The sequence below is a fragment of the Onychostoma macrolepis genome, chromosome 20, assembly GCF_012432095.1.
Source record: "Onychostoma macrolepis isolate SWU-2019 chromosome 20, ASM1243209v1, whole genome shotgun sequence".
NCBI classification, from domain to species: Eukaryota; Metazoa; Chordata; class Actinopteri; order Cypriniformes; family Cyprinidae; genus Onychostoma; species Onychostoma macrolepis.
Genome location: NC_081174.1, coordinates 32567738 through 32593676, shown reverse-complemented (window position 1 = coordinate 32593676; position 25939 = coordinate 32567738). Strand labels below are relative to the sequence as shown.

At 41.1% G+C, this 25939-nt stretch overlaps 1 protein-coding gene and 1 pseudogene across 1 annotated transcript in view; one reads left to right on the top strand and one right to left on the bottom strand.

The window, feature by feature from the left end:
* Window positions 1-277: 277 nt before the first annotated feature.
* On the bottom strand, window positions 278-16029 carry LOC131527428 (frizzled-6-like; annotated as a pseudogene).
* A 1201-nt stretch (window positions 16030-17230) lies between these two features.
* Window positions 17231-25939, top strand: part of LOC131527426 (1-phosphatidylinositol 4,5-bisphosphate phosphodiesterase beta-1) — an 85871-nt gene continuing 77162 nt past the window's right edge. The window contains exons 1-2 of the mRNA XM_058756515.1: window positions 17231-17707; window positions 25323-25400. Of these exons, the coding sequence (XP_058612498.1) occupies window positions 17609-17707; window positions 25323-25400 (177 nt within the window). The 5' untranslated portion in view covers window positions 17231-17608. The remainder of the gene's footprint in view (window positions 17708-25322; window positions 25401-25939) is intronic.

The following is a 25939-nucleotide window of genomic DNA, read 5'->3' as shown; positions in this document are numbered from 1 at the left end:
AGTTGATTAGCTGATTGGCATGTCACCATATTCTAATTTGTTGAGATGAATTGGTGGGTTTTTGTTAAATGTGAGCCAAAATCATCACAATTAAAAGAACCAAAGACTTAAACTACTTCAGTCTGTGTGCATTGAATTTATTTAATACATGAGTTTCACAATTTGAGTTGAATTACTGAAATAAACAAACTTTTCCACGACATTCTAATTTATTGAGATGCACCTGTACTTGTTTAATTAATGACACTTAGCCTGCATTTTAAAATCTTTATTTGAATGTGGCAATTAACATTTTATATTTAACTAGTTCATCTTATTAGTCTCTCAAGCCTGGAAAGATGAATGAGACAGAAAACATTCTGAAATGTGAAGCTTGTATTTATACAAATTCTTTAATATTAAGTAAGAGTTATTTGAGCTGTGAAATGTCTGTAGGGGTGATACATGTAAATGATGCCCTTCCTGGTTTCCCTCAACATATAAAGCTAAATTTTAATTAAAAAATGGCCATGAATGAACTAGTTTAAAAACTGAACACGAGTAAAATACAGTCTCGATTAGAATACAGATGATGGTACCATAGTCAATAGATGAATCTGCCAAATGCCTTGAACTGTCGGCTTTACTGCGTCTCTCAGCGGCTGCCGCTGATCCGATGCACTCCTGAGCGGACGTCTCCGAGGAACGATGTGGATTGGAGATGCTCTGGCTTGGAATGCAGTGGTTGTGGATCACCGTGGAGACAGGTGTGTTGCTGTGGTTACTGGTGACAGGTGTGTGCACACCTGTGCTGGTGCCCATGGACTTGGACATGACCTTCAGCTTGTGCGAGGAGGACTTGTGCTGCACGTGGCTGTTGTGCTTGAGGAAGAACTCGCAGGACTCCTGCAGAACGCGCCGACTCTCGCTGATGGGACTGAAGCACAAACAGAAGGAAAACATTTATTATACAGTTTTTACACATGCAAAACAATTGCTTCCTCAACTTTAAGCCCTGCTGTGAACACCATTTTGCACCCATATCAATACCTTTGCATGTGGGTGATTTATTTGTTGTTTACATCATATGCACTGCATGGAGACCATGACAAACTGAATCCTCTCTTTCTATGTCATGAACGATTGTGTTAGGATTAGAGAAAGTAGCCTCACTCTTTCTTGCGATTTCTCTTGAAGAATGATGCCCACTCTGAGCAGGTTTTCTTACTGCTGACCCAGAACACGGCTGATATTCCACAATCAGCGTCATCAGATATTTAATGAGAAACAGCGAGAGCTCAGGCTGCTCCACATCAATACTCTACAAAAAAACAAATCACAAGTCAGTCAGTGGGAGGCTAAATGCTCTGGTAATGCAGCATCTACAGCTCAGGCCGAGGGTCTTACACGGCGGGAGCAGGGAATGCTGTATTCCTGGCAGTGTCGGCGGATCCAGCTGTTCTCCCAGCGGCTGCGGTGGGCTTGTTCGTACAGATAGCAGCCCAGCAGGTACAGGCCGCTGAACACTCCGATGCGGATCATGAACTTCTTCAGCTTCTCCTGGTTCCGCTCGTCATGCTGGATTACCTGACGCGCGCGGTTCAGAGACATGATGCCAGCGAGCAGCAGCGAGAGGCCAGCCAGCACGGAGATGGCCAGCGGAGCCACCACAAACCAGCGCAGCACCGTGAGATCGTAGAGACCCACGAAACACACGCCGCTGATGCCGTCCCCTTCCACCTTCTCCAGCGCCAGCAGCATGACGGTGAGCGCTCCGGGGAGACCCCAGGACACCGTGTGGAACCACACCGCCTTCTTCTCTATCGCTTCACAGCTCCACTTTGGTCCCGCAGCCAGAAACCAGGTGATGTTCAGAACCACCCACCACACCATTCCCGCAGTGGAGAAGAAATACAGCAGCATGAAGAGCAGCGAGCAGACGCGACTCTGGGCTCCCAGCACAGCCGTCCACACGCGGCCCGGCAGACTCGGCTCGTTACAGGCCGCCTAGACCAGAGAGACAAAACTGTAGCAGACGGAGTAGAAGATGATCGGACGCTCAGGGTAGCGAAAGCGCTTCACATCAATGAGGAAGGTTAAAAATGTGAAGAGAGTTGCACATAAGCACACAATGGAACACGCCGATGAAGGTCTTGGCAAACTGAACTTCTTGCGGTTTAAGGTACATGTTGTGGCACGGCGGAGCGCAGTCTTGAGCCCCGAGGAAAGAGCCGCCCTGACCGGGTCGTGTCTTCAGCTGAAGGGGACACCAGAACCCCAGATCCCGGCCGGAGGACAGAGAGCTTCTGGAGGTGGTCATCTCCGCGGCTGAAACCGCAGACGTGTGACATGACTCCAATCTGAAGAATCAACAACATACACATCACAATAATTTACAGCTCTGAAAACATACACAGTCTGACTGGCAAACCAAGGGGCTTAACTGGGGAAGAAAAAAAAACACCACTATTTTAATAATCAATTATGCTGGGTACACACTAAAAGATTTTAAAAATTTAATGAGATCTTCAAAATGTGAGAGACCACAAACATGAGGGAAAAAATCCTAGATTTAACCGTTTTGCTTCTATAAATCTAGAAATTCTAAGAAATCATCCCAAAATTCTAGAAATCATCCCAAAATCAGCCCGATTATCTTGTGGTGTGTACCCAGCATAACTTTAACAATCAAGGAATCTGCTTTATTAAAATTATCCCATTACATTTATGGTTCTTACAAAACAAAACTGCATTTAGGATTTCAATAACATCCCATGCGTTTTTTTCACTGTAAGCTCACTATTATGTGGCTTCTGCTGTTTTTCAAATGTCCAAGTTTTTTTCACCAGCCTAAAGAGACAAATGATGTTCCCCTATCAAAAGCTACTCTCGATGCTGCGCTGAAAGCGCTATGGGAACATTCTTTGTTCGACCGGTTGTTGAAGCACGTGTGCCAAACACGCCAAACTTGGCTTAAATAACCTCGGTTAGGTGACGTCACTCGATTACGAACACCTGGAGGTTATAAATAGATGTGACGCGGAAACATCCTCAGGTCTTTTGTCTTCAAGGACCGCATTGTTGTGTGCGTGTGTGTGTGAGAAAAAGCACGATAAAATAAAAAGAGAAAAAAAAGGCAAAGCAGGAAGCGAGTAGTTATAGATATAGATATTTATTTATATATATAAAGATAGCTGCTCACTATGGCAGATCAGCAGAGGAGATGTTTACCTCCTTGTCAGAGGCAGCTCTCTGACAATGATCTCCATGCTTTCTGCTTTGAGTGTTTGGGGAAGAGCACGCGATCCTCGGGCTCGAGGCGGTCGAGCACTGCGATCTCCTCTCGATCAAAGTGCTTCGCGCGCGGCTCGCCTTCTTTAAAAGCTCGTGGGGATCGCGTGCCGATCTGGCCGAGGCGTGTGAGACGGACTTGCCCCTTTCTCTCGCGCTCTCGCCAGATCATGAAGCTCTCGCGTCCGTTTCTCAAGCGCGCTTCGGCGCTTCTTCTGAACGGGCCGTGGAGACTTCATCTCTTGCTTCTGGGGAGGTGGAGAGTGCCACCTCAGAGCGCTCCTCTCGTGATGAGAAAGCATACGAGGAGTTACTCGAGGTGGTTACTCGGGCAGTCGATCGGTTACACCTAGACTGGCCGCAGGAGCAAGAGACCCCCAAGCGCTCAAAGTTAGACGACAGATATCTGTCGGGTGGTCGGGGGGAGGGGCCTCAGCGACGGTCTCTCCCCTTTTTCGGTGACCTCCATGACGAGTTAACTCGTTCATGGAACAAGCCATATTCGTCCCGTGTTTTTGTGCCATCGACGTCGATCTACTCGACTATCGTTGATGCAAAGGCACGGGGCTATATGATGATGCCCCAGATCAAGAGACGCCGCGGGCTATCTCTCCTGGGACATCATCATCACTGAAGAAAGCAACTCTCCCCACCAAGCCATGCAGAGTAACATCTTCATTGGTGGGGAAAGCCTTTCAGGCAGCGGGTCAGGCTGGTACTGCTTTGCACACTATGGCGGTCTTGCAGGCATATCAGGCTGACCTGCTGAAAGACTTGAGCACTGGCGGGTCAATTGACGAGGAGGCGTTTTTAGAACTTCGCCGGGCCACAGATTTGTCTCTCCGTGCGACCAAGCAGACGGCCCGTGCCATCGGCCGTTCTATGGCTGCAATGGTTTCCACGGAGAGACATCTGTGGCTCAACCTCACGGGCATCAAGGACAAAGACCGCGCTTTTCTCCTTGATGCCCCGTCTCGCCTTCCGGCCTATTTGGTGACGCCCGTCAACACCGTCGCCACTAGGTTTCGGGAGGCGGCGCTATGAGGAAGCGTTTGTGAGGTTTCTTCCCGCCGTGCTCAAGAGTCGGGACTGTCGGCCACCCAGTCCCGACCAGGTCCGGTTCTTCTGAGGCGAGAAGCCCAGAAGGAGAGTGTGGCGAGTCGTCGCCCCTCGTAGAGACTGGGAGCGGCTCGCCGCACTTCTCAATCTGCCTCGAAGAGACCGGACCTGCGGAGCATCATCTCCGCCAAGAAGAGGTCCTGAGGCTGGTGCGCCCAGGACCGTGGGGGTGTGTCCCCCCAGGGAGGGGCGCGTACAATTCCAACAGAGAATAGAGGCTCCTTCCTGGCACCCTCAGGGGCCGCTGTACAATCTCCGCCGCCACTGGCGCTGGGACCAGCGGTCTCCAGCGAAATGTTAGGTGTTCGGTTTCCTCCTGCCACATTTCAGGATGCCAGACATCTAACATCCCCCCATCAAAGCGAAGTGTCAAAACTAGTGCCCCTTTCAGAGAAGCTGGCAGCGTGGAAGCTACTGCCAAATATCTCTCCGTGGGTAGAAAGGACTGTAGAGAGGCTACAGGGTTCAGTTTACGTATCGTCCTCCGCGTTTCAACGGCGTGGTCTCCACTTCCGTGAAACCGAACGAGCGCATTGTTGACACAGGAGTTGCAAACTCTGCTGGACAAAGGGGCCATAGAACGTGTTCCCCTGCCAGACAGACAGTCAGGCTATTACAGCCGGTATTTTCTTGTTCCCAAGAAAGATGGGGGGTTGCGTCCGATTTTAGATCTTCGCGGGTTGAACCGCTACCTCAGAACATACAAGTTCAAAATGCTGACAATCAAGATGATTGTTTCTTACATCCAATCAGAGGATTGGTTTGTGACTATCGATCTAAAGGACGCTTATTTTCATATAGAAATATTGCCACAACACAGGAAGTTCCTGAGGTTCGCTTTCGGGGGCGAAGCCTACCAGTATCGGGTTCTTCCGTTCGGCCTAGCCTTGTCACCCCGCACTTACACCAAATGCATGGATGCAGCTCTGGCTCCTCTACGACTCCAGGGCATCCGCATTTTAAACTACATAGACGACTGGCTGATTCTGGCTCAGTCTCAGGAGCTAGCGCTTCGACATCGGGATGTCGTCCTAGCTCATCTCGAATCTCTGGGGTTGAGACTCAACGCCAAGAAAAGCGTTCTCTCTCCTGCTCAGAGGACAACGTATTTGGGGGTCGTATGGGATTCGATCACGATGCGGGCACATCTGTCTCCTGCACGCGTCGAATCCATTCTAAACGCCCTAAAGAACATCAAGCTAGGCCAGAAGATTACTGTTCATTACCTTCAGAGGGTTCTAGGTCTCATGGCAGCTGCATCCACGGTGATACCCTTGGGTCTCCTGCACATGAGATCGTTTCAGTTGTGGCTCAGAGCCAGGATTTCATCCAAGGGCCAATCCCCAGAGGCAAATAAGGGTTACGCGCCAGGGCTTCGTACCCTTTCTATGTGGTTCAGACCCGGTTTCTGACTTTGGGTCCCACTCTAGGTCCGTGCTGTCGCCGCAAGATGCTAACGACAGACGCATCCCTCACGGGCTGGGGAGCGGTCTTAGATGGCCGTCCAGCCCAAGGGATCTGGAGAGGTCATCTTCTCGAATGGCACATCAATTGCCTCGAAATGAAGGCTGTATTTCTGGCCCTGAAATACTTCCTCCAGCAGTTAAGAGGCTACCATGTCCTAGTGCGGGTGGACAACACGGCGGTAGTCTCTTACATAAATCGTCAGGGTGGACTGCGGTCGCGCCGCTTGAACGAGCTAGCGCACCAGGTTCTGCTTTGGGCACAGGAAAAGTTCCTGTCCCTCAGGGCGATTACATCCCGGACATATGAATGTGGGAGCAGACTTGCTGTCCAGACAAGCTGTGATACACGGGAATGGAAACTCCACCCAGTAGTCAGTCAAATCTGGGAAAGGTTTTACGAAGCAGAGGTGGACCTCTTTGCTTCACAGGAGACAGCACAATGTCCCTCTACTTCTCTCTGACTCATCCAGCTCCCCTGGGTCTGGACGCGATGGCCCATGTGTGGCCCAGACTGCGTCTTCGCATTTCCCAGTCGCTCTGCTCCCAGGAGTCCTGGCCAAGGTCCGTCAAGAGGGTCTCGCCTCTTACTGATAGCGCCCGTTGGCCGACCAGAATATGGTTCTCAGATCTAATATCTCTCTCGACGGCTCGCCGTTGGCGATTCCGGTGAGGAGGGACCTTCTCTCAGGCACAGGGGACAATATTTCATCCCGGCCCGAGCTCTGGAACCTTCATGTCTGGCCCCTGAGGGGACCAACTGAGACATGCTGGCCTTCCAGCCGATGTAATAGAGACTATTCTGAGCGCTAGGGCTCCCTCCACTAGAAGAACTTATGCCAGTAAATGGCGCGTTTTCGAAAGTTGGTGTAGGACACACCATGCAGACCCAGCTCACTGCCAGATTGTTTCAGTACTGGAGTTTCTGCAAGAGAAACTGTCCTCGGGAACATGTCCTAATACTCTCAGAACTTACGTGGCCGCCATCTCGGCTTGCCATGCTCTGATTGATGGGGTTTCGGTGGGAAACACCCTCTAGTTGCCCGCTTCATTCGAGGAGCTAAGCGGTTGAGGCCGCCCACTAGGCGACAGTTCCTTCATGGGACCTAGCTATAGTGCTTGAGGGCTTAGTGGACACCCTTTCGAACCACTAGAGTCAGCGCCTGTCAGGCTTCTGACCCTAAAGATGGTTTTTCTAACAGCTATTACTTCTCTGAAGAGAATTGGGGATTTGCAGGCTCTGTCAGTCTCGTCATCCTGCCTAGATTTTGCCCCTGGGCTGGTCAAAGCTATTTTGCATCCTCACCCTAGTTATCTTCCGAAGGTTCCATTCTCGACCATAAATCCGGTCGTTCTCGAAGCCTTCTGCCCTCCGCCGTTCACGACACGGAGCAGGAGAAACTTCACTTACTTTGTCCAGTACGTGCTCTCCAGATTTCGTCCACCGCACTAGCCAGTGGCGTAAGTCGGAGCAGTTGTATGTTTTGGAGGCCGCAATCGGGCGGCTGCCACTCGACAGACTATGTCACATTGGGTGAGGATGCTATTGCCCTAGCCTATGAGGCGCGTGGTCAAGCTTCGCCTCTAGGTGTAAGGGCCCATTCAACCAGGGGGATTGCATCTTCCATGGCTTTGGCAAGAGGTGTCCCCTTGCAGCAAGTTTGTGATGCGGCAGGTTGGTCCTCTCCGCACACATTTGTTAGATTCTATAGTTTGGATGTTCATGTTACTCCGGCTCGCATGTCCTTGAGTCGACATCCCAGAGTCATGTCTGAGACCTCTTTCATGTTTGTGCGCACACACTACACAACATTGGGGGTCCAGACACTTCCAGTGCGGCGGCGTTGGTATTCTCGTTCCCATAGCGCTTTCAGCGCAGCATCGAGAGTAGCTTTTGATAGGGGAACGTCCCGGGTTACTTGACTGTAACCCTGTTCCCCGAAAAAGCGGGAACGAGATGCTGCGCCTCAATGCCGCACTGTAAGCGTGACTGGACGTCCTTTCAGACAAAATTTTGACCTGAGGATGTTTCCGTCACATCTATTTATAACCTCCAGGTGTTCGTAATCGAGTGACGTCACCTAACCGAGGTTATTTAAGCCAAGTTTGGCGTGTTTGGCACACGTGCTTCAACAACCGGTCGAACAAAGAATGTTCCCATAGCGCTTTCAGCGCAGCATCTCGTTCCCGCTTTTTCGGGGAACAGGGTTACAGTCAAGTAACCCGGGACGTTCTCCATCTCACCGTACAGACTCAGCTAATCAATAATGAACAGAGGCGGACAGTAGTGAAGTAGTTTTACTCTGCTGTAAAAGTACTTTTCAAGTGTCAGTACTTTATCAGAGTGTTTTTCTTTAGAAAACTTTACTTCACAACATTCCAAAGCATAATATTGTACTTTTTACTGCACTACGTTTCATATTAAATATAATTTAAAACTTAATTACATGAGAAATCTATTACTTTTTTACTTTTACTCAAGTAAAAGTAATTCAAAGATTTACTTGAGTACAAGAAAGTACTACATTTTTAATGTTCTTAAGTATTAAAGGTAAAAAAAAAACAACTTTAATTTATGAAATGTAGTGCAGTAAAAAGTATGACGTTATGAATGTAGTGAAGTAAAGTTTTCCAAAGAAAAACACTCTGATAAACTACACATCATTTTTAAATTTACTTAAGTAAAAATACTTCACTACTGTCCACCTCTGATAATGAAATTTGTTGTTGTCCATTTTCTTTATTCACCACATGAATATTTCTCTAACAGAAGACAGCTGATCTGAATCAGAATCAGAATGAAAATGAGCTTTATCGGCAGGTATGTTTACACATACGAGGAATTTGTTTTGGTGAATTTGTTGATCTGCTCATCGGTCGCACTGCAGCTCGGACGGCCAGCTGATGCCGAAGGTCAGCATGTCTCTGCTGCAGTCGGACAGAACTCGCTCACACAGCTCTTTGCAGGGCCGCAGGACACGTGTGTGGTCAGTGCACTCGGGAACAAATGCCTGGCACAGGAACAGATGCACTTCAGGAGAACAGCGCAGGCTGGCCAGCGGCATGAAGGGCTGCACACACACAAAGATAAAGAGACATGCCATTTTCACTTGTCTGATTTAGGTGGTTATGTAGATGATGATACATGACACATTAATAGGAAAGAACCTGAATTAACAATCTGTGAGAATAAACTCATTGAAGTTCATTCATAATTCAAAAGAATCTGCAAATTCAGTTTCTAACTGTGTTTCCTTGTTAGTCACTCACAGAAATGAGAGAGTGGGCCCTGTTTACTTAATTCCGAAAATGGTACTATGATGCATTTTTGTTGATCTGATCACAAGTGGACAATGCTAAATACAGATGTGAACAGGGTGTAATTTCTACCGGATTGAGCTCGTAGTGTGAATGTGTTTCACAGCTGCTAAAGCCTCCTCTCCGCTGACTCCGAAACATCACTGTGTTCATTTCCTATCTGTTAACAGACTAAATTAGATTGTGAAATTAGATTTAAATTAAATAACAATGGATAAATTTTCTTCTCAGAAAAACAGAAAAAAATGACATGACAGGAATAAAATAAATAGATGTTTATTTAAACAATTAACAAAAGAGTTTTGTTTCATTTTTATGGCTGCACAACAGGTTTAAGGAAACAGAGACGACTGAAAGCACGTTCTATTTGTCTTATTAATTTTACAAAGGCATAGTTTTGATCTTATTGTCAGTATATATAAATAAAACTAACCTTTTTCAGTTTGAAATGATGTCTTGCTCCTATCTTTATGACCATGACCAAATGACAAAATATGTTTTTTTTTGCTGTGAGAAGGACAATATCCGTGCCTCACGCACACAACACATCATTTATAGCATTGCTAGATGTTTATGTATCTATGTTGTTTAGAACGAATGCTTTTACAATTTGTGTTTTATTTTATAATTGTATACATAATTTTGAACTGTAATTTTATAGCAACTTATAATTTCAGTTTTTTATCTTATTCTGTTCTGAATACCAGTAAAATTGAAAAGATTTGCTGACTGCTTATAGGTGACTTATTTTTCTTCTTTTTATTTTTCTCTCAGCACTATTTTGACTGATATTTTTAACAGAACTTTTTATCCATGCTTTAAATGTTTTTAAAATAGCTTTGGGGGGGAAAAACACAGCGTTTACCTTATATATAAATTGAGCAAGCTTATTTCACAATATTAGATCGAAAGATCAGAAAAAGCCCACATACACTGAGCCATAGACCTTCCCCTCAAAAGAAATCAGAACAGAAGTGGTTGAAAGTGGACAGAAGAGACGGATTAAAACACCAAGTGTAAACGGGAACGTGTCTCCCTCGTCTACTAGTGATCCGATCAGCCAAAAGGCATCTTAATACCAGGTGTAAACAGGGCCTTGTTTGTACAGAAGCCTGAGGCTATTTAGGCAAGGCACGGCAAAGCAAGTTTATTTATATAGCACATTTCATACACAGTGGTAATTCAAAGTGCTTTACATAAAAGGAAGTGAAATAGTCATTAAAAATAATAATAATAACAAGGAATTAAAAATAATAATAATAATAATCACAACAATAAAAACAAAGTGATTTAAAAATTGACTTAAAAAGAATTTAAAACATTTAAGAATAGAAAGTGATTATATATAGTGCAGTCAGTTGGGACGTAGCACAGTGCTCATTCAACAAATGCACAGCTAAACAGATGAGTTTTGAGTCTGGATTTAAAAGTGGCTAATGTTTTAGCACATCTGATCTCTTCTGGAAGCTGGTTCCAACTGAGGCGGCATAATATCTAAAAGCGGACTCCCCTTGTTTTGTGTGAACCCTTGGTGTTTCTAACTGACTCGATCCTAATGATCTGAGTGGTCTGTTAGGTTTATATTCAGTGAGCATGTCTCCAATGTATTTAGGTCCTAGGCCATTGAGAGATTTATAAACGAGTAAAAGTACTTTAAAATCAATCCTAAATGTAACTGGAAGCCAGTGTAAGGACCTGAGGACTGGTGTGATATGCTCAGATGTTCTGGTTCTAGTCAGAATCCTGGCAGCAGCGTTCTGGATGAGCTGCAGCTGTCTAATGGTCTTCTTTGGAAGGAGACCATTACAATAATCCACCCTGCTGGTGATAAAGGCATGAACAAGTTTCTCCAAGTCTTGACTGGAAACAAAACATCTAATTCTTGCAATGTTTTTGAGATGATAGTATGCTGATTTAGTTACTGCTTTGACATGACTACTAAAACTAAGGTCTGTCTCCAGAATCACCCCAAGATTTTTGACTTGGTTTTTAGTTGTTTGACCCCTAGAGTCAAGGTATGCATTCACCTTGAGAACTTCATCTTTGTTTCCAAATGCAATGACTTCAGTTTTCTCCTTGTTTAACTGAAGAAAGTTCTGGCACATCCAACTGTTTATTTCATCAATGCATTGGCAGAGGGAGTCAATGGAGCTGTAGTCATTTGGAGATAAGGCTAGGTAAATCTGGGTATCATCAGCATAGCTGTGATAGGCAATTTGGTTCTCTCTCATTATTTGACTTAGTGGGAGCATATACAGGCTAAACAAGAGCGGTGCAAGAACTGAGCCTTGTGGGACTCCGCATGTCATGGACGTCCACTTAGACTTATGCTCTCCTATACTCACATAATAACCTCTCCCTTCTAAGTATGACCTGAACCATCCCAGAAAGCACGACCCAGTTTTCCAGTCTCTCTAGAAGTATGTTATGATCAACAGTGTCAAACGCAGCACTAAGATCTAGTAATACCAGCACTGATATTTTGCCAGAATCAGAATTGAAGTGAATATCATTTATTATCTTAATAAGCGCTGTCTCTGTGCTATGATGTGCTCGGAAACCAGATTGAAAATTGTCCAGGTGTCTATTTGAGTTTAAGTAGTTGTTCGGCTGATTAAAAACTACCTTTTCAATAATCTTACCTATGAAAGGAAGATTTGATATTGGTCTATAGTTGTTCAACATGGTGTTATCAAGATTGTGCTTTTTCAGAAGGTGCTTAACAACTGCAGTTTTCAGGGAGTTTGGAAAAGTCCCAGAAAGAAGTGAGGCGAAGTGATTTTCTCCATGGTGATTTTTGTCTGCCATCCTTCTTGCAGACCCTTGCCGGAGCAATATCATCAATAACATTCTTAACTTTTGAGTTAAATGAATCTCGGTGTTGAAGATATAGCCTCCATAAATAGTGCACTAGTATTCTCGTTAATGCATCTCTTTCTGACAGAGACAGATCTAGATTCAGTGGTAACAGAGATCAATATAACAGAAGTGATCAGATAGTGCTACATCCTTAATAACGATGGATGAAATGTTTAGACCTCTACTGATGAGTAAATCTAGAGTGTGTCCACGATTGTGTGTGGGTTCATGCTCATGCTGGATCAGGTCAAAAGTGTTTAAAAGAGTTATAATTTCTTTTTCAGCTTTTGATTTCTGCATTTGATTTTTGATTTCTGCATTATCTATGTGAATATTAAAATCCCCTGCAATAGTAAAACAGTCAAACTCTGAGGAAATCATTGATAACAGTTCTGTGAACTCTTCAACAAAGGCTGGAGAGTATTTTGGAGGCCTGTAAATAATGATAAACACAATGCGTGGAGCACCTTTCAGCACAATACCTAGATATTCAAAGGACAAATACTGACCAAATGACACTTGCTTGCATTGATACACATCTTTAAATAGAGCAGCTACACCTCCACCTCTCCTAACTGTCCTGCAGACACTTGTAAAGTTAAAGTTAGGAGGGGCTGTTTCATTGAGGACTGTTGCACTGCAGCTGTCTTCAAGCCATGTTTGATTTAGAAACATAAAATCCAGGTTGTTTGTGGTTATTAAATCATTGATCAGAAATGATTTATTTTTTAGTGAGCGAAGGTTTAAAAATGCTAACTTGATGGAATTACATTTTATTTAGCAAAACATCTCACATATATCACAAACATCTTCATCCTCACGTGTTTACATGTCTGTAAAGTCTATATCCTACAGCAGCACATATGCTACATTCTGTCTCAGATGACATCTGTGCTTCAGTGTTATTTGTCAGTTCTGTTGAATCTGACTGGTCAAGTGGTTTTCCTAAACGCAAATATTCAGCCGAACAGCACTGTGTTTGCAACAGGGGTCAGTCACTGAATCATACATTCAACTGATAACATACATGTTCGTGCTATAAATAAATAAATAAATAAATATTATTCATGCATATTTTATTATTTCATTCATGTGTACTGATGACCTTCACCAAACATTACCTTCATCTTTACTGCAGCGATGTCCTGGTCATAGTGCTCCAGCATGTTGGGGAAGAAGGTGGTGTTGTAGGGCATGCCGTGGCACCATTGCACATGCACAGGCTCACAAGTGAACAGCGTGTGGCTCATGCAGGAGTTCACTATGAACAAACCGATGCTGAAACACAGCAGGATCTGCATGAGAGTCCTGAGTTGAGCCCAGAAGGATCTCAGAGTCATCAGCAGAACTCCGACACCACATGAGTTACTGCAATCTGCAAGACAAAACCTCTACATTAACACATGAGGACGAAAATAATATGAGCAAGGTTACACGGAGTCATTCTAAATGACTGGAATACAATCTGCTGTGATACAAATGCCCAAGAAGAAGACATTTGAATATAACAAGTATAATGTTGGTTCCATTTGGGTGCTCTCATCGCAGCTGGATTAATCAAAGCATATTAAAATGGAGCTGTATGTACGGGCATTTGAAAATAAAGAATACTTCTATCTGTAATCATGTATATGTAGGACAATATTTTCGATATTGTACATGTCTATTAACAACAACAATCAAGCTTGCACAGCAGTTGAGTGGGTTTGCTTTGTGCCAGTGGACATGTACCATATGAACATCTCTGGCTAACTCAAAATTACTTCCCTCTGCAAAACCAATCATCATCAGCGGGAACCGCAGGGAATCTACACAACATTCAAGAAAATCAGTTTAAGTATCACATTAGTGTTTTGCCATGCCTGTGTCATAATATAGCCATACTATAGAAGAAAATCTAATTATTGAACAATACAAGTGGAGGAGGAGAAAGAAGAAGAGGAGAAATATGAGAAAGAGAAGGAGGAGAAAGAGGAAGAGGAGAAATATGAGAAAGAGAAGGAGGAGAAAGAAGAAGAGGAAAAGGAGGAAGAGGAAGAGGAGAAATATGAGAAAGAGGAGGAGGAGAAAGAGGAAGAGGAAGAGGAGGAAGAGGAGAAATATGAGAAAGAGAAGGAGGAGAAAGAGGAAGAGGAAGAGGGGGAAGAAGAAGAGGAGAAATATGAGAAAGAGGAGGAGGAGAAAGAGGAAGAGGAAGAGGGGGAAGAGGAAGAGGAGAAATATGAGAAAGAGAAGGAGGAGAAAGAGGAAGAGGAGGAAGAGGAAGAGGAGAAATATGAGAAAGAGGAGGAGGAGAAAGAGGAAGAGGAAGAGGGGGAAGAGGAAGAGGAGAAATATGAGAAAGAGAAGGAGGAGAAAGAGGAAGAGGAGAAATATGAGAAAGAGGAGGAGGAGAAAGAGGAAGAGGAGAAATATGAGAAGAGAAGGAGGAGAAAGAGGAAGAGGAAAAGGAGGAAGAGGAAGAGGAGAAATATGAGAAAGAGGAGGAGGAGAAAGAGGAAGAGGAAGAGGAGAAATATGAGAAAGAGAAGGAGGAGAAAGAGGAAGAGGAGAAATATGAGAAAGAGGAGGAGGAGAAAGAGGAAGAGGAAGAGGAGGAAGAGGAAGAGGAGAAATATGAGAAAGAGGAGGAGGAGAAAGAGGAAGAGGAGAAATATGAGAAAGAGAAGGAGGAGAAAGAGGAAGAGGAAAAGGAGGAAGAGGAAGAGGAGAAATATGAGAAAGAGGAGGAGGAGAAAGAGGAAGAGGAAAAGGAGGAAGAGGAAGAGGAGAAATATGAGAAAGAGGAAGAGGAGAAATATGAGAAAGAGGAGGAGGAGAAAGAGGAAGAGGAGAAATATGAGAAAGAGAAGGAGGAGAAAGAGGAAGAGGAAAAGGAGAAAGAGGAAGAGGAGAAATATGAGAAAGAGGAGGAGGAGAAAGAGGAAGAGGAAGAGGAGAAATATGAGAAAGAGGAAGAGGAGAAATATGAGAAAGAGAAGGAGGAGAAAGAGGAAGAGGAAAAGGAGGAAGAGGAAGAGGAGAAATATGAGAAAGAGGAGGAGGAGAAAGAGGAAGAGGAGAAATATGAGAAAGAGGAGGAGGAGAAAGAGGAAGAGCAAGAGGGGGAAGAGGAAGAGGAGAAATATGAGAAAGAGAAGGAGGAGAAAGAGGAAGAGGAGAAAGAGGAAGAGGAGGAAGAGGAAGAAGAGAAAGAGGAAGAAGAGGAGAAAGAGGAGGAAGCTTCCCAGCTCAGCCAGCTTAACAAAGTATTTCTTATCTACTTAATCATCCTAAAGACTTTGTCCTCAACATTCATTTTGTGACTTGAACGTTGCAGTAATGCTTGTTTGGTCTCTTTAAACGAGCAAGCGTTTCTAAACACAACTTTAGTGAGTAAAACATGCATTAACTATCGCCCATCAAATATCGCACAAACTTTCACAAATAATAGGCCTATTTGTACAAATTTCGAATATTCCTTTCTATACTTACAAAATCCTTTTCTTCATTCCCAAACGGTGAATATCCTGAAGGGAAGAAGAGAAACAGTCGCTTTGCGGGAGTTTTTGACTTCCGAGAAAAACTGAATTAAAGTATGCGCGTGCGCAGAAGGCATGTCATATTTCACCTTCTCACACACACACACACACACACACACACACACACACACACACGTGTCACCAAAATTAACGAGAAACAGAAGCAAATATTGTTTTTGGTTTACTTGCCTTTTTAATGTATTTGTTATTTGCAATTATTTCTGTAAAAGAGAAGATTATGTTTGATTATTACCAGAAAGAGCGCATTATGTGAAGACTCTCCAGTGAATGAAACGCTCAGAAAGCGCGCCTGTTTCCCGGTTATTACCGTCTGTGACTGATGTAATAATCGTTTATTACCGTGACTGATGTAATAATCGCGCATCACTGATTTCAAACAGCGGCTGGTTTGAAGCAAAAGCCCTGTGTGCGTGCGTGCGTGCGTGCGCGTGCGTGTGAGTGTGTGTGTGCGTGCGTGCGTGTGTGTGTGCGTGCGTGCGTGTGTGTGTGTGTGCGTGCGTGTGTGTGTGTGCGTGCGTGCGTGCGTGCGTTTGTGTGTGTGTGCGTTTATGTGTTGCAGATTTTTTTAAATAAATGAAATGCATACTTTTATTCAAGAAGAACGCATTAATTTAATATGAAATATGACAGAAACAGTGTTACAACAAAATGAATGAATTCAAATGAATGCTGTTCCTCAAAGAATGGAAAGCAAGATTTATGTTTCCACACTTCATTAAGCAGCATAACCATTTTAAACATAGGTAGACATACCCAAGAAATGTTTCTTGAGCAGCTAATCAGTTTAACATATGAAAGTTACATTTTAAAATATATTAAAACAGAAAACAGTTATTTTAAATTGTAATAATATTTCACAATATTCGTGTTTTAGTGTAGTTTTCATCGCATAAATGCAGTACTGGTGAGAAGAAGAAACGTCTTTCAAAAACAAAAAAAATTACAGAAGCCAAACTTTTGAACTGTAGGAAATATCTCCTGTAAGTGAATAAGTGTACCACAAGATGGCATTAGAGCATTGAACATTGAGGTAAGTGTTGCAACTCAAATATAAATATTTACACTTCCAACCTCAGATGAAAAGCGTTTAAATTAAAGCCCATTAGTTAAGATTTGTTGAGTTGAGAATGTTAAGTTTTGTACTCTAAGATAACAATAATAAACACAAAGCGTCTGAGTTAAATTGAAGACCAATTCAAATGTTGGTTTTAGGGTTATATTTCTGTTATATTTCTTAATTTGTACTTTTAATTTAGTTTTAAAATACGCCTGCTGACTTTTCAATGCAGTCTTGGTAAGTTATAATATTTCGACTCCCACTTGTTTTTGCCGAATAATTTCCCATTTTATGTAAATTTAGTAGTGACACTTAATTGTATGAGTCCATATTAATAATTCACTATTATTCTGTGAACCACAGAGAGAAGTATTGATGTGATTATTATTATTATTTTATTTATTTATTTTTTTGTTGATTTATAATTACCCAGTTAATTAACATATTTATCTGTAAGGGAGATGCATTAATAACATTGTAGGCTAAATACTAAATTCTGTAAATTATTGAAAATAAACACGACTTAAAACGGCCTGCTTAAAACTCTTTCTAATCGCGTCGTACTATAGAACACAAGCTCAGATCATCTGTTTGATATTTGTTTCTCTGTTTCTGCTGCGGGAGGAATTACAGAAGCTTCAGTCTGGATCCAGCCCTTAAACGATCTGAGATGAAAGAAACGATTTTTATCGTGAAAAGCGCTATACAAATAAACTTGAATTGAACTGAATTGAATCTGTATGTCATGATTAATTTAATCTTTAATGTTTTGTCTCTGTAGGTTTGCGCGCATGTTGGCGGCGACGCGCTCCGGAGCGCAAGGACCAACGAGAGCGCGCATCTGATCTCGGGGGCGAGCAGCGAGTTCTTTCACAGAGAAGCAGCAGTGAATGTGTCAGATCTTCACCAGATCTGCAGAAGCAGCAGTGAATGCGCAGATCTGAGCAGAGAGAAGCAGAAGCAGCATCAGACGCGCGCAGATGGCGGGAGCGCAGCCGGGAGTTCACGCGCTCCAGCTCAAACGCGTGTCAGTGACCGAGAGCCTGAGGACCGGAGACAAATTCATTAAATGGGACGATGTAAGTAACGTGCATGCCGAATTCAGTCCTTTTCCCTTTTCAGAGTGTTCTTGTGAAGCGGTACGAGCGCGAGCAGCCGGTGTGACTGTCAGATTCTGTCAAAAAGTCCAGTTGCACAGAGGCTTGTTTTCGGTCGGAGTGCTTTGTATGTGTCTTAAATTAGAATGTTTTTTTTTTGTTGTTTTTTTTGTGGATTCAGTCATCCAAACTAAAATGTCATCAACCAATGTTTTTTGGAAAACATATTAGATTACCCCAAAACAAAGCTCCTGTTATCATTTACTTCCCTTATGTCGTTCAAACCCGTATGACGTTTCTAGATAGATAAGAAGATTGCTGGGAACCCAACAGATCTCAGCGTTTCTCAAAAGTATCGTAAGCTTAATCAGATCTCGGAAACACATCCTTGTTTTGGATCGAGATGATTCTGAGTAAATAATGACAAAGTTTACATTTTTGGGTGATAGTCTCTTTAAATACAGATATGTAGAGTATGTAAATATGTATATATATATATATATATATATATATATATCATCCAGGTGGATGCTGCACACTGGTGGTGGTTGAGGAGATTCCCCTTGTATGTAAAGCGCTTTGAGTGCCTTGAAAAGCGCTATATAAGATGTAACGAATTATTATATATATATATATATATATTTATTTATTTATTTATTTATTTATTTATTTTACAATATACGTATTTGTAACCTTATTCATCATGTTCACAGGTCATATTTGCATAGCTGTTTCCATTTCTTTAATAGATTGTTAGTGATGTTTGTTTGACTTTGTTATTTTTTTCAAATTGTTATTTTCATATGCACCTGGAAGGTGATCCTGGAAATGTGGATTTTTTTTCAATGAAACATTTCCTTGTTCCCATATTTCCTCATATTATCCCCTTTCATGGACTCTTCTGCCTTAAAAGGTCAAAGCCGTCTGCGAAAGTCATCAAGTCCAAGTGGTTTTATTAGGGTTAGGAAAACAAAAGAGCTTCATGGACGGACAAACATAACTAAACAACAGTGATAACTACATTACCCGAAGATCACAAATGCACAGTGCGTGCAATGTGAATTTGACACAAATTATGGATAGGGTCATTGTAATACAGTTTTTTTCAAATTGATTGCACATAAGTAAGTGGGAAAGAATTGTATTGTTAACAATTCCAAGCCTCAGTTAAACTATGTTGTGTTTGGCATAGAGATGACAGTAGCGTGTCGGCTTCTGTAGGATAGAAGTGAGTTATCAGGTTTATCTGAACATCTCTAGCAATGTGCTGCTGTGCTTCAGGAGTGTTCTTCAATATCCACTGTGTTTTGCCCAGCCCATGAACTACTGAAATGAATGAATGAATGAATGAATGAAAGTTTTTGAAAACCACCTGCATGTACTGAACCAGCAGGCGGATCAGGGAATTGTTTATGATCATTATTTCTGATGGTAATGCCTCATCTCTGTGATGCTGGAGCTCTGATCTTACACTGTCATGAACTGGTTCAGTTAAATCTTTGTCAAGAGAAAGGGTGTGGCATGATGGTTGACTAGTTGATTTTTCATTCAATAACCATATAGTTAGTGAGGTCAATAAATAGTAGGGTTTTTAAACTTTTGAGGGTCAAGGACATATCATGAGCCTCTTCCTAATATAAAGGCATCATGTAATTACAGAGGTCTTATTGGAGTCAGATGAACTAAAAACCAGCCTAATTATACTGGGCTTCTTTCAAATAACCAAGGAATTGACTAGTCATTTAAACAATCCGTCAATTTTAAAAATCTGTAGGTTTGTAAATTTTTTTTAGTCAAGAGAAACCAAAATATAATGTATTTTTAGCACTTCTCATGTTATAGCCTACTCAAGATGAATTGCTTTGTTATATTTCTCATTTGTAAGTCAGTTTGGATAAATGTAAATGTAAATCTAAATGTCATGTTTGAGAGTGTTCAAGTCCGTACAGAATAGAAGCTAATATTAGTGACCAGAGACATTAAATTCCCACGTTTTTCATGTAGATTGATGTTTTCATGTAGATTTATAGTTTTTTTAATTTGATCTTTATAAACAAGAAGATGTTAGGGACGGCCATGTTTCCTAACATGTGCATGAGGAGCAGGGATGCATCAGATGCTCCTGTTTTTCCCAGTTTATGGTCGGTTTGGGTGTGATTCCAGGCCGATTTCCTGAGTTTCCCCAGTTCACATGTTTTTGTCCTGTGCACTCCTTCCTCTTTTGTCCCTTTTATTCTTTCAACTTTCTTCATCCTGTTTCACTTTTAGCTTTTAAAGTCTTTGTGTTCTCGCTGGTCAAACTGAAAAGCAAAGTGGTTTGCCGGAAGAGGCTTTCACTTAATGTTGTGCTCGTTGCTCGTTTTTATTCATTACAACCTACAGGGAACAAGCTGCCAAATAAAAACAAAGTAAAGCTTTTTTCAGTATTAGTCACTTATTCAGATCTCATCTTACTTGCCATGCCAGTCTATCAGAAATCAACTTCTTCTAGAGAATTAGTGATCATCAAAATGTCACAGGGCTGGTCGGTATGTGCGACAGGTATTTTTCTATGCTGATTATACCATGGTGGATATATTGGACAGGACTTATTGACATGTGAGAGTCATTCAAACTAATGGAAACGTTGCTCAGAACAGTTCGGCCTGATGGCGTTTGGTTTTTACAGTCAAAAATTTACTCATGTCTTAATTTAGAGTTGATGTGATGTGCATCACAGGTGTGTGTTTATCAGCTTCACGTGTGTCTCATCCAATCAGAAGCAGAGCCTGGACTCTGTTTTCTTATATTAGTTTGGCTGATGTGAGTCTTTAGTTTTGTAATGTTTCTCAAGCATGAACCTGACGCATGTATTTGATATGAAGTTGAGTCCATCAAGATTAAAAGAAAAAAAGAAAATAATCAAATAAGATTACTCATGTTTTCAGTTCTGAAGTAATTAATTCACTAAATTAACAAAAAAGTGCATCAGCATATTTAATATAGAAATAATTTTTATTGAATTGCAAAAAAAAAAAAACCCTTTATATTAGTGCTGTCAATCGATTAAAAAATTTAATCGCGTTAATCACAGTTATGGACTGTGATTAATCATGATTAATCGCAAATTTAAAATACTAGGATTTACCTGTAAATGTGTTGAAAAAGAAATGCATGACAAACTAGTTTAAGGCAACAGAATCTTTCACACTTCCGCAGGTATGAGACATAATCCTTATTATTCTTTTATCATTATTCTTTTGTTTTTATTCAGCCATTATCAGGCTTTAAACTGGCAATAAAACATTTACCAAGCCACATCGCTTCAATCCCAGTATACATTTACCCAACTATTATCAAAAGTATTTGTAAATAAATACAACAAAACATTTTCTTGCAACCTTACGTGAAGTATTATGACAAAATACATTACGAAGAAGAATTGGACCTGTTCTGCAGCTGCATTAGAGCTAATATTAGCATCATGCTTCATAAGACAATTTATGAGATTAATAGTACACTTTTACTCAGAACAGAACATGTGGAATTTGGTCATTTACTGTTGTTAAAATATGCTATTTATAGCCTTTTATATCGCTGCACAAATTAGCATTTCAGGAGTACACATTCATCTCAGAAAATCACATACAAATATCCTATCGTAATCATGCGTTTTTTATCTTATATAATCTATAGTGGCTGTTGTCATGTTTATTTCTGTTGTGTAAAAGCCTTAACATGTGCTCTGCTGAAACTCACGTTGTTTGTGATGTTAACCGCCTCCGTTCTTAAGTTGCCAGGGATACATTCCAAGTATAATACACATTAGTAAAAGGATCTATTTTAATTTTTATTTGTCTATATACACCTTGGGTGGCCATGGTACATTATAAAAGTAGCCCAAAAAACCACAACCCACGGCTCTGTAATTTTTCCCGCGACTGTATTTTCAAAATAGCCCACTTGTGCCGTTACCCTGGCAACACTGCTGTACCCTCATCACACAATGATAGATGACCTTCCGCACTGCGATAACAGGAAGAAGTTGGGGTCAAACTTTATCAAATGATTAATTTGCATTAAAAAAATTTAACACGTTAAAATTTTTAGATTAATCGCATGCGTTAACACGTTAACGTTGACAGCCCTACTTTATATACAATATACAATTTAATCTGCCCAATATGAATAGTTGAAATTGTGTGTGTCTCTGTCTCTCTCATTGAATTGTGGGGGAATACTTAAGAAAACATCAGCTTACTTGTTGCATGTAAAACACCTTTCTGGTTGTTATTAAACTGCCTCGTCTCCTCCATGCTTTCAGCAAAATATATCTTACTGCATGCGTGTTGCCATCTTGCAGAAAACGGCAGAATGTCTCTCGAGCTTTGCTTTTTCAGTGTCTTTGCAGTAACAAAAAGCCTTCAGAATACCCAAAGCTATTTTCTCCAGCCAAGAGATTGATTTTCCCCATTTGCAGCACTCACCCAGACGCCTCTGCTGGGGATGGGCATTTTTCAAAAATATTGTATTTGAATATTTGGGTTCATAAAAAAACTTATATTTTAATATTTGTTTATTTAAATGACGTTTAAGGAGAGAGACATTTTTTTTTTTTTTTAAATGTATAATAAGTTTTAATAAGTTTAAAGGGTTAGTTCACCCAAAAATGAAAATTAGCCCATGTTTTACTCACCCTCAAAGCATCCTTGTTGTATATGACTTTCTTCTTTCAGACGAATCCAAACGGAGTTACATTAAAAATGATCCTTGCTCTTCCAAGCGTTAGAATGGGAGTGGGTGGGCGTTTCAACTGTCCAAAAGTAGTCAAATAAAGTGCATCCATCCATAATAAAACATGCCTCACACGGCTCCGCGGCGTGAATAAAGGCTTCCTGTAGCGAATCCATGAGTTTTTGTAAGAAAAATATCCATATTTAAAACGTTACAAACACTTTTCTCTCACTTCCACTAACTGTCGTATGTGCAAGCCGTTCCTCAAATCTCCATTGTTACTCCCAGACACTAATGAGATTAAATGGAGAGCAAATATAGACTTTCTCTAGGAGTATGTGTGTTGCTATCTAAACACAATGTGAGAATCTGGAAAGGAGCTCTGTGCTCCTCAGTCTTGGGCTGGTTTTGTATCAGTGAAGGACACAAAATGATTTGAACTCACTCTATTACCTAGAACATGAGCAGCATGTCAGTACCAGCGTTCTTGGCCAGTGTTTGTCTTTCCGTGACAGAACCTACATCCAAAAGCCTCCCAGCAATAAATCAGTTAGAAACAGGAACCGGTCAGACGAGTTGTTGACTATATACTTGATTGGACACACTCGTAAAACCTCTGCTTTGTGATCTAAGGGGTGTTTATTTATTCTCAGTGCGTACTGGTCACAGATGTGGTGTTTTGGACTCCATAATAAAAGCATTGAATCCATGCATGTGTAATCGGCCCCTGCTGAAGTTTAGGAGCAACAAATCGCCACAGAACAAAGGCGTGTGGGTCTTTTTATAGAGCTCCAGTAATATCTGCAGCTGCTATGTAAAGTTGTCCTGAGGGTTACATGACACATGAGCTGCTCTGGTCTTTCTGTGCTTGACGGCTCATACCAGACCTTCACGATGAGGTTTGTTTTGCAGGAACTACAGTCATCTCCTCACTCTACTGGCTCACATCTGTCCTTCTCTTTAATTTCTCTATTTCTTACATGAACGTAAGCATGTCATAATTCATCTACCCACACTTCAGTCCTAGGTAGTTCACCCAAAAATGAAAATTCTGTCATTAATTACTCATCCTCATGTTGTTACAAATCGTAACAAATCCGCCTTTAAATCCACCTTGAAAGCTTACGTTTTTTCCGTGGCTTTCAATATCACTTGATTCTCATCGGCATTTACTATATTTTTATTCAAGCTTTTCTCTTCTATTTTCTCTTATTTTAGGCTTTTATTTTATTTTTATCTTACTTTTATTGTTTCTCTAGTGCTTAAATGCTTTGTGTTTTTATTGCCTGTTTCTTTTAGCCTTGTAAAGCACTTTGGTCAACACCAGTTGTTTTTAAATGTGCTATATAAATAAACTTATATTGTAAGACCTTCGTTTATCTTCGGAACACAAAAAATTTTGATTGAATTTTTTCACAAAATTTTGATGAATTTCAAGTTTTCTTTGTGCACAAAAAGTATTCTTGTGGCTTAATAACAATACTGTTGAATCACTGATGTCACATGTACTATTTTGTTTATGTTCTTACTACGTTTCTGGGCCTTGTTAGTGGTAGTACCCTTGCTGTCTATACAGGGTCAGAGAGCTCTCAGATTTCATCAGAAATATAAAATATATGTTCTGAAGATGAACTAAGGCCTTGCAGGTTTGGAATGACATGAGAGTGAGGAATTAATGACAGAATTTCCATTTTTTGGGGTGTACTATCCCATAAAATGCTGTGATGACACTAGGCGTGTGCGATATACTGTATATCGTCTGCGATAATATCGTAATTGTTGTTTAACACCCCTACAGAGCGAATGCTTATATTACATGAAGTCTAGACTAGTGCGAGTGCGCATTTTTAGAGCGTGTTCTTTCACTGCATGATTCAGTCTATTAAAATACATTTACAATGATCACAAAATTCAAGATATGGGGACAGAAAATGTAAATATTTATATCATTTCATATAGTTAATCAATATCACACAAAGAGTGCCGTTTCTTTCTCCAAAAATTACCATGATTATAAATGTAATATTGATTTTCAAAAAAAACAAGAAGTTAATTAAGAGACTTACGCTTTAGACACTATATTGCCTGTTTTTGCACTATTTCACCAACAAAAATAATTCCAAACTCAGCCACAATGCTGTTTTGAGTCTCTGAGCAACATGACGGTTATTCGTTCCTGAATGAATCACCCATTTAAATGATTCGGTTCGATTGCAATGACTCACTTATTAACAGTGACTTGCTGCCACCTGCTGGCGGTTTTAATTTCACATTTAAAGTTTCTTTTTATTATTTAAATAATTTAAAATAACAGTATTCAACGTTTTATGTTTAATATATCAAAACATTATTTATGCATTTGTAATTGCAGGTTAAATGCATTCGTGTTCTGCACTAAACAGTAGTGTGTAAATAAATCTAGGTAAATGCCACTTCAGATGCAGTGTTTCCTCTGCAGTGCAAAGATGAATTTTATTGATACTGATTTAATTTGCTTGGTAACACCCCAAATGTCTTATTATTCTCAATCACTGATTAAATGAATTTGACTCAAAAGATAATGGACACTTTTAGAAAAATGGTTTTATAAAGGTAAAAATGCCCATAAAATGTAAAAATCAATTTAAACTTATTGGAAAAGATTAATTTCTATCAGTGTGAACTGGCCAGCACACAGAATATGAAGAATATCAAAAACATTAGGAGTCAGCTGTCCACGGCAGTCCTTAAGATACCAGCACAATAACACACTCAGCAAAATATCCTCTAATTATCGTTATTGATAAAATCCCAGAAAATATTGAGATATTATTTTTTGTCAATATCGCACACCCTTAGATGACACCGATGTGATTCTGATTGTTGTTCTTTTGTGTTTTTGTAGGACTGCACCGCAGTTACGCCGGTAACGTTGCGCGTGGATCCGCGGGGCTACTTCCTGTACTGGACCGATCAGAATAAGGTAATTCATCTCATTTGCTCAAGTGCAGGGAAATCTCTCTCTTTCTCTGAATCCTCAATCAAGGTTCTAAAGAAAACTCTGTCCAGCATTATAGACGAAGGCAAATCTACTTCCTATTAATAATAGAGAGTGTCTCTTACACAGCGGTTTGCTTTTAATTACTGTACGTCAGTTTTTCCTCAAAATGTTATGTCCTTTTTAGTGGTTTACAGAATATGATTGCAGATTATTTCTGACTATAGAATTATAATCAGAATTAGGATTGAATTAGACAGGCTTTGTACGTTGGCTAGGAAGGAGAACTGGAGGGTTGCTGTCTTCTGGCAAATGTGACACAAGAACTTGAGGATTTGTCTTTGAGAACAGAAGGTTGTGGATCGACAGCGTTCTTGCAATTTTCTTCCACTGCGCAAATGCTCAAATTATCTCTGCAATGCCATTCTTTAATTAATTAAGTTTTCCAAATTGGCACAGAAAATTGCCAGGATGCCAACAGTGTGACGACTCCAGCAATCCTATGCTGATTTTTAGACAGCTCC